This window comes from Mycteria americana, chromosome 7, assembly GCF_035582795.1.
Source record: "Mycteria americana isolate JAX WOST 10 ecotype Jacksonville Zoo and Gardens chromosome 7, USCA_MyAme_1.0, whole genome shotgun sequence".
In the NCBI taxonomy this organism is placed as follows: Eukaryota; Metazoa; Chordata; class Aves; order Ciconiiformes; family Ciconiidae; genus Mycteria; species Mycteria americana.
This window is the reverse complement of record NC_134371.1, coordinates 14,565,237-14,579,511: the sequence shown is the minus strand read 5'-3', so window position 1 is coordinate 14,579,511 and position 14,275 is coordinate 14,565,237. Positions and strand designations below refer to the sequence as shown.

The 14,275-nt window shown below is 44.6% G+C and overlaps 1 protein-coding gene across 2 annotated transcripts in view; it reads left to right on the top strand.

Annotated features, from left to right (window-relative positions):
• Positions 1–14,275, top strand: part of FGF12 (fibroblast growth factor 12) — a 148,958-nt gene that overhangs the window by 58,627 nt on the left and 76,056 nt on the right. For both annotated transcript variants that reach the window (XM_075507155.1, XM_075507154.1), the window contains exon 2: positions 6,732–6,842. In XM_075507155.1, coding sequence (XP_075363270.1) covers positions 6,732–6,842 — 111 coding nt within the window. The remainder of the gene's footprint in view (positions 1–6,731; positions 6,843–14,275) is intronic.

The following is a 14,275-nucleotide window of genomic DNA, read 5'->3' as shown; positions in this document are numbered from 1 at the left end:
TATCGAGTATTCTGGAACCCATCCTTTTCAGGGGAGGGGAACTGCAGTTTCTGCAGTAGCACTTTAAATGTGGAGTTAATCTAAGTAAATTAGGAGCAGTTTATGCTCTGACTTGAATGTCGGTTTTGGTGCGTTAGGGATTTGAGTGCTGGTTGGGTGAGTCATAAATCAACCTCCCATTATGACAGCCACAGCCTGAATGGGGGAAAATAAGAATAATGGAATGTGTAAATTCCAGGCTAAAATGTTTAATTGCAATAAACAAATGTTTAAAGAACATTTAGGTGAAATATGCTCCTGAGATGTATTACTGGTCCCATGTTTGCAGTCACATCCTCAGCAAAACTGTTGCACAGTCACAGAAGAGAGTCAGCAGTAGGCCCAGCCATGGTTCAGATCAGGGCTGGAGATGCCTTCTCCCTTCGCCAGACCAATGTCCTTAGCAGGTGCCAGAGGGGCTGCTTTGGGGGCCTGCTGCTGGCATCTCTGACAGCCCTGCTGTGCTAAGACCGGGCAGGGGCACTGAGTCAGAGCGTGTCCTGCTGCAGAAAAAGAGAGCAAACAAACGGGCAAGTCTCCTGTCGAAATTACGCAGTGGGTACATTCCTTCTACCTCATTGCAGGTTGCTGAATATAAAATGGCTGCTTGCCGTCTAGCTAGCGGAGTCCTCTGTTGTTTGACAGCTTGCTGCGTGGAGAACAGTAACCCCAAGAGCTTCAGAGTTTATGCCATAACCAACAGACAGCACTGCTGGCACCCAGCACCGTAACTTCTGGAGTGGATTTAAAAGCAGTTCTGCACCAGCAACCTCAAGTAGAGGCCTGTCTGCCAACCAGAGCATCACTATGAGTTACAAGAATCCTTGGAGCTCAAGTCCAGTGGCTCAAATCCCTGAAAGGTTGCAAAGCTCTTCATCTTTTCAAGAGATGATTGAAAAGCAGCCCCTCTGAGATCCTACCATTAACTCGGAGAGTTCAGATTAAGGTGTGAGTAGGGTCTTGTTGAGTCCCTCTAGATTTCCCAGCCCAAGGCAAAGTGGGGTCTGGCTTGCTGTAGCCTCAGGTAATCATATTGCTGTAATGAGAGGTATTCTGTGAACTGCAAGAAATGAGGCTGTGGCAGACTGCCTTCCATGGTGGAGTCTCAGCTGGGAATCAGTGTTGTGCCCTATTCCTTGGTCCTCCAGAGCGCAAGGTTTGGATTGGACTGGGCCACTCTACAGCACCTGATAGAGTATAGGGTTCCTCACCTCACCAGCAGGTTTATGCTGCTGCTTTGCTGATGGGAATAAGCGAGAGTTAGTGTCCTCAGTGAGGCTTTGCTAAATGCAGCATTGGTGCATAACCTCATAGGCCCTCTCTGCCTTAAGGGGAGTTATCCTGCTTCTGTGTTCTCCGTTTTCCAGTTAATGGGGTGAGTTCCGTGTTCACCTTAAATAGCAGAACTAAAAGAAAAGGTCAGTAAGTGCCAGTGATATTTCTGATAAGCATTTCTGCCAGTCTCCCTGCAAGAGCTCTTGCTCTTTTCCCCATAGCATATAGCGAATACCTTCAGCAATGCCTGTGGTTTGGGGATGTGACTCTGTGGGGCAGCTGATGTGGGTGTGATCCCCTGGCCTTCTATGAGTATGTCCCTGGAGATCAGACAAAGTATGTGTGAGCACCCTGCACCTCTGATGTCCTTGGCAAGCCCCAGGAGAGTGAAAATCACTGTGTAGCTGTACAATAAGGCAGGAAGCACAGCAGCTGATGGTGAACTGAGGTGACTTTAAGGCTCAGCAGCAGGACAGCTGAAATGAATAATGGCAGCATCACATTGCCATTTAAGTAGAGACAAGGAGATTAGCAATCAGATCATGACTTAGTTAGACTCAGCTGTGTCAAAGGGCTCAGAAAGTTAAAAGCAGGGCAGGCAGAGCTGGTAAATTTGGCCTGTGGAAAGGGGAGTAAGTAGGATGCCCTTCAGGGGCTGTGCAGTGAATTGGTCACTGGATGACTGTTCTAAGAAGGGTTATCAGCTGAGGACTGTGCCTTAGGACCATGCTTTCACCCTAGGGAAAAACCCTAGCCTGGCAGATGCTGCAGACCAGGAACAGAGCTATGGCTTAGCTCTTGCTCCCTGTTACTCTTACTGGTCTGTTCTGCACTGTGACTATGCCCATTGGGGATGCTTCATGGGGGTGATCTTCTCCTGCATCTTCTGGGAGCACCACATTTGACGGGTTTGAGCTGACTGCATCAGGGTAAGGAGAGGGTCTGCTGAGCTTTCTCCAGCACTCCCTAGCCCTTAACAGCTGTGTATGAGCAACCAGAATGGAACTTTAGAGTAAGCATTCTAAAGCATAACAGTATTGCTTGTAAAATAAGGGTAAAAATATCCCTTTGCATATCACATGGGAATCCTAATAGCGTGGGGTCTGCACTGGGAATATACACTGCGTGGAAATCTCTTGTGTTTAGTTGGTACTTTGGGATCAAGGCAGTCATAACTCCTTTCTTAAATCCATTCTGAAGTACTTGACTTTGTGTTTAGGGAGATGCTAAGTTGGTGCTGAAGTCTTGTCCACATTAGTTCAGTTCCATTTCTGCAGGGAAAGCTGCTCCTACAACAAAATAGGAGAGTGTACAGGGGAGCCTGAGTAGGAGAAATAGGTTTATCCCAAGTGTGTTATGCAGTATTGCTCCTTTAAAAGCAAGAGGATCTGAGGCCCCCTTGCTGTACAAGAATGAGGTTAGAGAGTAGGTTTGAGTTTGATTCCTGGTGAATTCTATGAATTATAGAAAGAAAGTGCTCATGGCAGGGTTTGTGCTTATCTGTGCTACACTTCTTTTTTATGGTTTGTTTCTTTCTCTTATGGATTATAGCCAGGAGTAGTATCACTGAGGGAGCTTTAGACAAATAAAAGTATCAAGGTTGTGGGGTTTTATTTTACCCCCCCCCCAGTGTTCCACTAAGCACTGCCTGCTGGGAAGGGTTGTTCTCTTCCTTTTTTTTAATTGCTAAACTGAAAAGTTCTCAGTCTGTTTCATTGTCTTTCTGCCTTCTGTTCTGACTTATTGGGGTGTCCCACCATCCTTAATTGACAAAGAGACCTGCTGGTTTTGAGATTTTTCTACAAACTGAGGTTTTCAGCATGATTGCTGCAGCATAACGGATAGCAATGCTGGAAGACTGTGATAAAATTGCTCTGTAGATGGAAAGAAGTGATGTTAAAATATATGATATGATAAAAGTAGGAAGTCTTAAAAGTCATGTGCAGAGTTTTGCCTCTGGGCTAGCAGGAAAAATCCTGTCCTGTGATTATACAGTTCCCTCTTCTGGTAATAACTCTGTAGTGATCTTTGGGGCAAAAGATAGGTAAATCCTTGTTAAAAGCTGCCTTCACCTAAAATTTTGTCTGTAGGCCTCCCAGCCACGTTGTTTGCTGTATGTGACACATCCCAATATCCCACTTTATGCCCAGACATGAGACAGGAGGTTCCCTGATAGGAAGCAGCTCTTCTGCTGACTGTTGTCACCAGCGTAGCTGATGGCGTTGGAGCTGGTCCCTCTGCAATCAGTGGAGAGATGCAGGTGGTTTCAGGACTCTGTGGACGTGGCCTGGCTTGCCTGTTGATTTTTGGGATGCAAGGGGAGCCCAGCACGGGTGTAGAGATGGCTGTACTAGGTGAGACAAATCACCCATTGCCCAGACAATTCCCGAACTCTCCTGGGGTGTGCTCTGCATTAGAGAACTTGGTGCTGGCTGCGCATGTCTCTATGCTGCTTTTGTATTTAGTTCAGATAGGCACCCAAAGGTGCGGCTGCTCGCCAGCACTTCTCTCCTGTAGAAAGAGACCCAAGGAAATGCAAAAAACAGGGAAGGAGAGATCTGTATGCCTCCAAAGTGCTTTCTGACCCTTTGGTGTATGGAAAAGGCATTCATTTACTGGCACTGCTTCCTAAATAGTCTGGGGAGCGGGGATGCTCCTGCAGAAGAGGATCCATGCAGCATGGAGAGACAGGAATGCTGCTGCTGTCAAACTGTGTTAGGGCCAGGAGGAACATGGTGGCTTTGTGTGTGGCTTAGAGCTCTCTGCTTCACTCCCCTTGAGTTTTACTTTGAGTTTGGGCGTGAGCCTTAAACTTCAGCAAAACCAGGTCAGGTCAGAAGAAAAAGCACATGTAAGATAAGATTCCTCCTCCAACCTGTCCCTAGGCAGGCATTGACTCAGAAAAGCCTGGGATTATGAAGAGGGCAGTTGTTAAAGCTTGAATCAGACCTGACCATGTGTTTATGTCAGATCAGTAACAAAAAGGGACGCTGAGGCTTTACCCCATGTTTTACTATGGTGACACTTAGCCTTCTGGTGCAACAGCATTTGCATCTATAGCATGGATGCAGGGGGACCTCAGGGGATCTTAGGTGCTGTTTGCCTAAACTCTAAAAATGACATGAAGCTGCTGCTGATGAGCAGATTTGCTCTATATTTCACTCAATAGGCTATTTAGTAAAATTGGAAGAGGTTTTCATGTCCTTCCAAAATCATTTTCATGATCGAAGTATAGTTTGCACCCTGAAGGAGGAGGAAAGGGCCTTCTATCCTGTAGCCAAATCATCTTCCCAAGAAAGGGGAAAAGGTCAGGGTTGTTTTTTATCTCCACTTATCTCCACTCCTCTTACCCTTGAGGAACTTCAAGACAAGATCTCCCCCCCTTCCCTACCACACAGAAAGCCTCAGGCTGCAGGAGCATCTTCTAAATCTCTCCTGCTGGGAGCTCTTCCATTTTGTGCAGAGTACTTAAACATTAATATTTAACCAGAGAGTAAAAATGAGGCTAAGACTCATTCAGGGACTCAAACATAGGTGTCTCATATCAGAGAGTGCCTATTAGTGCCTTTACTGTTGTGGTATTAGATAAAAGGGAGGAAGGGGACAGGCTTGAGGAGGGTGGTGCAGTCATCTGGGCCTGAGAATACAGCTTTTCATTTCCTTTAGCTTTGATGTGCTTGTTAGAAAATGAAGCTAAATCAAGCTTCTGTGTTCAACAAAATAGATATTTCATTTTGGTAAGAAGAAAGCAAAACACTTAGCTCAATCTAAGTCTCGATTTGACATACTGGCTTGACTGATGTTAGCTCTTAGTAGATGGCCAGTACAATTGTACTTATTTACTGTCCTGGAGTTGTCTTGCTGGGAGAAAGCCTGCCTGTTGTCTACAACACTTTGCTTGCTATGAAATCACTTTTTTTAAGGCAGCATAGAAGCCAGCTGATACTGATTTATTCAGCGGCTTTTGTAGCTACGAAATAGTACCTGACTCTCCCCCGGCTGGTGGAGGGGTTGCCGAAGCTGAAATCCTTTGCACTTGCAGCCTGTCTGCATCCAAGGTCCCCGCTTGCTGCAGGGGGTTTGCCTGTGCAGACGCACGGGCTGAGAGTGCCATCCTCACATGGAAGTTGCACAGCGCAGTGCGAAATTGTTAGAGACGGGGGCTCCTGATGGAAACAATTAACACACAACGTGACCGGAGTTATATAACAACTATGGCTTATTAAACAGCCTCACTAGAGGCATGAAAGACGGGAGTCTGATGAAATTTTGCTATGCTACACTGGGTTTTTTCCTGTCTATTGAGCCAGCAATAACTAGGTCTTATTTACTTTTGGTGGGTGGTCACATAAAACTACAAACTCCCATCACACGAGGAAGATCTCTGCCGTCCAGCTAGTGTGTCTGTTCACGTGTAGCCAGCTAGCTTGCTTTCCGGAAGCGATGCCTGTGACAAATTGTAAGACTCGCATGATTAAAATTGAATTTATTTTTGACTGCTTAATTTGTGTTTGATTGGTTGGACGGCAGGGAGACAGGCAGTAACGCTGCAGACCTCTGTCATGTGAGTTCAAAGTGTTTCTGCTTTTTTCGTGTTTTCCCTTTCCTCTTCAGCACAGGTATAAAATGTTGCAGAGGCAATAGGGAAACCCCTCGCCAGTCCATGGCTGGCTCATGATGTATAGGGCCGGGGAAAGGACCCTGCTAGAGGCAAAGAGCGATTCTCATCTACCAGAGTATGTGGCACGTGTTTTGGGCGGGAGGAACATGCGGGATTTTAAAACAGAGGCGTTTTAAGGTGCCCATAAATGCTTCAGAGGTCACTTTTGGAGGTGTCTTGCATCTGTTCCTTTCAGGATTTTGCTCCCCAAGTCCCACACAGTTGGACTCATGCAGCCTGATTCAGCACTCGGTTACTTTGGTTTTACACTACTGTAATACCATTAATTTAAATAGATTTTCATTGGCATAAAACTGGAACTGCACGATAGCGAATCAACCATACAGAAAGCAAGGTAGTTGGCTTCGCAGGCAGAATAAGAAACAATAAGCAAATTCTTTGCAACACTGCTACCAAGTATTCTTCTGAACGAGTGGCATATTTCGAATACATAAGCTGTCTAAAGACTTTCATTTGGTAGGTAACTTTCAGCAAAGCAATGTTCCATAAAGCTGTTACTTTCTAGTGCACCAACTATGCATTGCATTTTACCTGCTCATCTGATCTCCATTTTATTTGCCTGTATGTCTATGTATCTATGAATATTTTACAACTGCGCTTGAAAGGAATCACAGAAAGCTGTCTCACTTGCCAAGCACTTCTACATTTACTCAGGGTTTAATGGGGACCAAGCAAATTGGGTCTCTTGCTACTTGCTGCATGTTTGGTATACCTAATAATTATTATTTTTTTGCAGAACCCCAGCTGAAAGGAATCGTGACAAGGTTATTCAGCCAGCAGGAATACTTCCTGCAGATGCACCCAGATGGTACAATTGATGGGACCAAGGACGAAAACAGCGACTACAGTAAGAAAAATTAGCCTGTTTTGCAACCTAGTTACAATCAAATACATCACCTAGTGGGTCTCACTTGTGCAGCTTTATTTTTGAAAAGATCAAATTAGGAAGAAGCCAGCTGTTTTCTGGACATTTTTTCTACCTATCCTTCCCCTTTAAATCTTGCCTGTGTAATTTCATATGTTTCCTCTCCAATCTTCTTCCCTCCCGCCCCGATTCTGTAACTGCCATCTGGGTGGGGTGGAGAATAAAACCCATGATTTGAATTGCTGCCAGAAGAGAAAGGAGATTATATTTATACACATGCCACGTGGGTAAAGGATACGGGGAATTCTCTCTCCAAGGAGAAGAGGAGAAAATTGTTTTCACTATTTTATCCTGAAAAATTCAGCGTGCATCAGGAATTTCCAGGCTGGAGAAAACCAGCTGTTCGCTGAAGTCTAGTGCTTTGAGGCTAGTGTCAAAGCTGAGGACATCAAATGACCTTTCCAAAGGAGGTCATCTTCCAAAACCTTGTTCAAAAGGGTTGGGTTCATGCTGTCCAACAAAGGACAGCAAAGTGCAGCAGAGCCACGTAGGTTTAAGAATGATGCTCATGTGCAGGAGCCATATTGGTTTAAACAAATGCAAAGCAGTAGCCAATATTTCTTTTGCAAAAGAAGTAGTTTTGTCAATACCAAAGCTCCTCAAAAGGTTAAAAAAGGTGCAGGGTATTTTCTACAGCATCTGTTCATTTCGTAGGCCTCAGATGGATGCTTCTGAGAGGGCAGCAATAAGCTCAGATCCTTGGTGCCACAAACTGCATCAACAGAGTAGGACTCAAGTCTTGATTTGGGTCTTCCTATGTTGATTTGAAGCTCCTTGTGCTGCTGCTGAAGGGACATCATATCTAGCCTGTCCAGCATGGGAGGTGTCTTCCCAGTCATTACTAGAGATGAACAGAAGTTGATCTGTGTGGTAGAATTGATGGAAGCAAACTTCATGTACTTTATGAAAGGTGGAACCTACTTAATTTGGGGACAAATCTTGTTCTAACGCAGAGAAGCTCCTAGCTGGATCAAAGGCATTGTTCCTTCTGGAAGGCAGGGCTTGGGCTGCAGGTGAGAGGTGTCTGCAGTGGTGCAGCACACGTAGCAGGGCATGGACATTGTTCTGTGAAGGTGTGCTTGGACAAGGGTGCAAGGTGGCTGCAGCCCCATATCCGTGTTGCTTGCCCCATCCCCAAGAAGTTGGCAGGGTGCTGTGGCGGGAGCACTGTGTGTGGTGGGGCTGCTCTGCTGCAGCCAGTTCAGGGCTGGGGTCCGTGTGCGGAGCAGTGCATGAGAGAGGAGCTTTGAGAAGATGGCAATTAAAATTGCAGGAGACTGGTAAAGCCCTTGTGAAATGACCCAAGAGGCTGCATTCACCAGAAACTTGGCCTGTAGCAGATGCAAGCGTCAGGTTTTAGTCCTCTTTCTCATATGCTGGTGTTGAACAAATGAAATACCACAAATTGCAATGATACAACTTCTAATTTACATGGGAGCAGGAGAACCTGTGGCCCTCCCCACACACACTTTTACTCCATGAGAGACTGAGCAGGTCTCTTCCTACAAGAAGAGTCCGGCCTCGTGATTTTCTCAGGTAGACACCAACACATATGATGAGTTCAGTGGGCTTTAGTGGGTGAGTGATGAGCCAGTGTTGGGTTGTATTAGCTGCTTTTTCTTAAAGAAAAAAGACATAGGGTGTTCTCAATCTGCAGAAAATCCCATTGGAGGGCTATTTGTCAACGACATGGGAAGAGCTGCTAGAGATGACAGGGATTCATTACCCTCATCTATCAGTGAGGACTGAACAACAAGGTAATGGGCTTAAATGGAAGCCGAGATGAATTTGGGTAAATAGCAGAGGAGAATAAAATGTAAGAGCAGTTCTGTAATATTTCAGGCTGGCAGGGAAGACGAGGGAAGCTGCTGCTGGCTGCACCTCAGTGGGTGCAGGGGAACCTCCTGAGTCCCTATGACTGAGGTTGGGCCCCAGTTACTCAAACAGCTCTTATTTATGTATCCCATTAGAAATGTTAGAGATCAGTCTGGCAAGGTGCTGAGTACTTGTGAGCCACTTCCACCCAGTCTTCTTAATTGGAAATAGATGGGCTGAAGGGCACTTCTAGAGTGTAAATTTATCTGGTGAGATGGCAGCCCTGCCTTGGCAGCTTGGTGGGACAGGAGGCATCTAGCTGAAGTGTGCCAAGCTACTTGCTCAAAGTCATGGACTATGTTGGAAAGTTTAGTGACGTTTTTGAGAGAAGATTGAAGCCAAAGAATTCCCCATCCCCTGATCTCAAGAGATAGCAAAAGAGAAAAAATCCAACCTGATAATAATTGGCTTCTGAAAATGAAATGAAAAATATGCATTATTCAGTTTCATTTAACTTCTTACCACAGACTGTCCTTTCTAAATCTTCAGTTTGAGTCAACATTTTATATTATATGAAGCTTCCAGTTACAGCTTCAAAACAAAATCACATTTTTCACTTTGGAAATGCCAAAATAAAGCACGTTGACTATTTTTCCCTTTTCTGTTCCTCCAAACATCTCAACTTTTGACCAGAAATGTCAAAACTGACTTGTCTAAGCGAACAGCTTACAGATTTACTTCACTGGTATTTCTCCAGAAGATTCCTGACCAGCCAGTTAGCAGTATGTGCAGTATTTCTGTGCAAGGGCAAACCTCATCAAAGACTAGATAAATAATATTTTCCTATCCCTGGAGAAGGGTTGGTTAACTCGCATCCACTGGCAGAGAAGGGCAATCTTGATGGCCACAGCAGGATCCTTTCCACCCTGGATGACCATCTATTCTCCATGCAGAAGCCATCTTAGCACAGTTAAATACACGGTGAACACCGTGTTCCATACATCGGCTCTGTGTTCTGTAGCCGCGCACTAATTATTCAAATTAGCATTATGAAAGGAAGCTTAATTTTCATGGAATACATTAGGTTGGTTTACTCTGGCAAAATAAATGTTTAAAATGAGGCACGACATGTCCCTCAGATATGTCTGATGCAATTAAAAGTTCTAATAAAAATCCAGTTATTTATATAAGAGGAACTGCTAATATTTAAGCGATTTTTAAATTAATTATCTGGTGCCCATTTTATGTGTGTTCTTGAGAGGCTGATGGCATTTATTTTCCACCTCTTCTCACTTAAAGAAAAAGGAAAAAAACCCCAGAAGCCAAGTTCTAATGGCATTTGAATGGGCATCCAGCCAGCTTCCCGCGAAACAGCTCTTGGGACATCTGTTCCTTATACCGTGCAGTTAAAGGCATGCCATCTTAATGTAAGCAAGACAGATTCTCTGCCTACTTGCATGGGGATATATGAAGAATTTTCTTTTAATCGGAATGTGGTTTCATGGTGTACAAGGCCCTTGTTTGTGTTCTTAGTGATATTATACTGCCCCAAATTCAGGTTCATAGATCTTTTTCTTCCAACTCTGGTGATCTCAAATGGTCTTTCAGGGCTGACTTGCTGTCGGTGCTTGTGCCATTGTTGCTCTTTCCTGGGCTGAGTAGGGTAGTGCCCCTTCTTCATGAAAGCAACTGGACTTCATTTGCCAACATAAGCCTGCTGGACATCTGAAAAGCCTTAGCAAATGGACAGTACATACAGGATAGGTCAACTGTACTGGCCAGGTGGAAACAGCCCAGCACATCTAGGATATTGTTTGGGCTTTCCAGCCAGAAACACAAAAGCATTAACAGTGGGGAAACCTCTGGAGGTCTCCAGTCCAACATCCTACTTGGAGCTGGGTTCAGGCTGCACACAGCCTTGTCTAGTTGTTTCAAATGTCTCCAGGAATGAGCTATTCCATATCTTCATAACCTGTCTGATTCCAGTGCTGCACTGTTCTCATTGTGGAGAATTTTCTTTATATCCAGTCATAATTTCTTTCTGAGGCTTTTGTCTAATGCCTTTTGTCCTTTCATTGTCTTCCCCTGAGAAGAGTCTGTCTATGGCTTTCCCTTCTTTGAGCTAAGCAAACCCAGTTCCCTCAGTTTCTTCCCTCATATGTTGCACCACAGCCTCTTGATCATCTTCGTAGCCTTCCTCACTCCCCTCAGGATCTTAAACCTCCCCATCTCATGGTGCACCAAGGCTGCTGTTGCCTCTTGCATCCTCCATTAGTTCTTCCTTATGTGCAGCACAAGTGTCCTGCCCCAGAACACATCACCTGGTATAAATCAGTTTAGCTCCTCTGACTTACTACTGTTTAAGTCAGCTGAGCATATGGACCACATCTTTTATATGGCATGTCTTGCTTTACTTTTCCATTTCTGTAAATAAGTTAGCCCAGACTCATAGCCAAGTACACGTTCAGATTTTAAAAACGTTAGCCAGCTGATAAACTGCCATAACATAACAGTGAACAGCATACTCATGGCCAAAGGGTTTAGGACTGGAGCATGCTAGAACTAGTATCATCAATAACCAGGGTCAGGTGTAAATCTGGTTGAAAGCGGTAAAATGTAATGAAAGAAAATAGGCAGAAATATTCAATGTCTTAATTTTTTTTGTCTTCTCCCATGAAGCAAAAGAGCATGCCCATTCCATGCAGTTGCAGATGGCATAGAAAATTTACCATTTGCAGTGGACAAAGAGTTTTAAAAGCATATGTTAAGTTTTCTCTCTTTTTCACATCTGCACACCCTGTGGCCAGTCCTACTCTGCCACAGCTAGTCTTCTTACCCATCTCTAAATCTGCTGTTTCATGTTAGCCAGAATTTTTTTTCCTGACAAAAAATGACACACCTTGCTTTCAAGGTTGGTTGAGGGTTTTTCCCCCCACATATTTACGTTCTTACAATAAAGCTTGTAAGCTTTAAAATTTGTTCCAAAACAAGATGAAATAATCATTTGGAAGCATGATAACAAAAGGCTTGGACTTCTTCAGAGATATTTCTAGATTTGAGTGCAGAAACAGGTCTTAGAATTTGCAAAGTTTTGATTGATCCAAACCACTTTTTTAGTAGAGGAAGACATTTGCTTCCTAAAACTTCTTTGGCTGTCAGTTACCTATGTCAGATCCGTGCAGTCCCGCTTGCTCCCCTGCTCTGCAGTATGTTGCAAGAGGTGCTCTGCCATGCCTAAAACCCATGATTGTGGGTGTTGCTACCATGATCTGCAGCAGGGTCCCAGGGAGTGTGGGAACTCGCAGTGGTCTTGCTGCTGTAACACAGAGCACAACAGGATTGTTCCTGTGCTTCCTTAGCATGTATAGGTGGAAAGAGAGAGATCTGGAGACGTGGGTGCTTCCAAGTGGAACTTCTCACCCACTAATTCTGGGTATTATCACCTTGCTGCCTAATGAATGCTTTGAATGGTCTGTCACAAGTTTTCTATGCAAGACAAATTGGCTGTAGGGAATGAATGATGATGCCCATTTTGTTTCATTATTAGCAGTAATATGCTCTATTTTTCAGTGGGGGGGTATTAGGGAAGGGGAATTGCTTATAAATAGACTCGTTAATTACAGAGGGTTTTAGACCTTCATGGTAGTGAGAAAGTGATAGAAATATAAGCTTGCCGTGGTTAGTGAGCTTTTCAACAGTAGAACTGCGCTATAACGCAGGTCTTAAATGCTGAGTAGCTACACTGGGGCGTGTTTGTCTCATCTGAAGACAGTATCAGAGTAGCACCATCCTTGGCTCCAGCTGTTCACAGACCAGTACCCAGGCTGGACTTCATTTGCCATATACATCTGTTGATGTCCTCCCACGAGACCACATAAATATAGGCACTGGCTTTGGTGAGACTCCAGCACACACTTTGATATTTTACTGAAGATGGTGCTTGAAGGCATGAAAAGGGGCTGGGGTAGGTTTCATTTCACCAGACTTGGGGTGCCTCCCTTTTAGGCAGCTCACCGAGGGGAGTCATCCAGTCTTCCCTGGGAACTGAGTGAGAAAAAAGGGCATTCATTTGCAAATGGGATTCATGAATCCCTTTTTGGAGACAACCCTGAAACCAGCTTAGCCAGGGCACCTGTTACATATCTTGAGCAAAGTGGCTTTCTGTTTCCTGTGCTTTTTTCAAGTTTTACTTCTGAAAAGGTATCCACCTCTGACCTTTAATCAAATCCACCAAGAGTTCAGGTCAAACGTAACCAGTTTCCCATGACATTTTGCATACCCTTTGGGCTCTGCTTTTCCTCTTAGAAATTGTGTGACTCCTGGGACTTTGGTTCAGACTCTGTAGTCTGAGGAAAGAATCAAGCCACAGTTTCAGTTCCTTTCTTCCCCCCCCCCCCCTTCTCTCCATGTTGAATATAGATGTTTTTTTTTCCTTTGGAAAAGAATCAAAACACACTTCTGTCGCCTCCTCTCTGCAGTAATTTGCGGGCTATACATGAGGGAGGACCTTGGGAAGCATCTTGTGGTTGAGTTAAACCCATGCATTACCTGGCACGTGCACATCTAACCAGTCTCCTCGGGGTGGGGGGCTGATGTTGAGCTGGACTCTGTTCACTCCCATCATACCAGGATTAACACTAGCCTGGCCCGAGGAGCTATAGCATTTTGAATAGGCCATTTCAGCAAAACCTGCTTTATCCTTCAGGGCTAATGTTAAATCAGCAGTGGTCCATCTCCCAGGGAAGGAGAGGCTGGGAAATGGCACAGTGAGAAGGAGGACTGTTTCTCCTACAACCATTATGTGAAGACCCCTTTGTGCTGTGTTTGCTCCAACGTGTGAATAAAACACGTTGTGTCAGGCATAAAACCTTGTCAATGGTCTATAAAATGAATCAGCTAGAGGATGATGTCCTTAATGATCAGCTGGAAAATAGGAATGCTTCACTGCGTGCTCTGTCACTCAGTCTTTCCTCTGCACTCTGCCCATTAACAGGTCTCCCCTGGGCTAATTTTAACACCCCAGAGCTCTTGAGAAGTTTTAAGCAGGCTTTTGCAAATAAGTAAGTGTGTTAAAAAGCCATAAGAAATGCTTCATGAATGTGGAAGGGGCAGTCTGACCTCATGATTAGGGAACCAGAAAAAATACTCTTGTTTCAGAGCAGTTGTGCAGGAAGAGACTTTGAGTGAAGTATTTCCACTGTGTTTGTACTCGTGTTTCTGCCCAACCCTGTGCCCATCTTTCCATAGCCTGAGCTCCCTGGGACAGGGTTTAGTTAGCTCTTTGTAAGCTGAAGCACAAGGGGTCCTACAACATCTGAATACTCTTGCCATATAAATCTCGGTGGAAACAAAGCCATGCTAATGCCTCAGTGCTCAGTCTATCAATGGTGACAGTCCTCTCCTCTTTGGGCCCATTCTGTTAGAAGTGCAGCAAAAGCCTGACTGTACATTACTGTGTGTGCTCACAGGAAAGGTCTTTCAGTGAGATACAGGGTCTACTTGGAATCAAGCAATAAAGTAAGTATTTGGGAGGAAGTGGT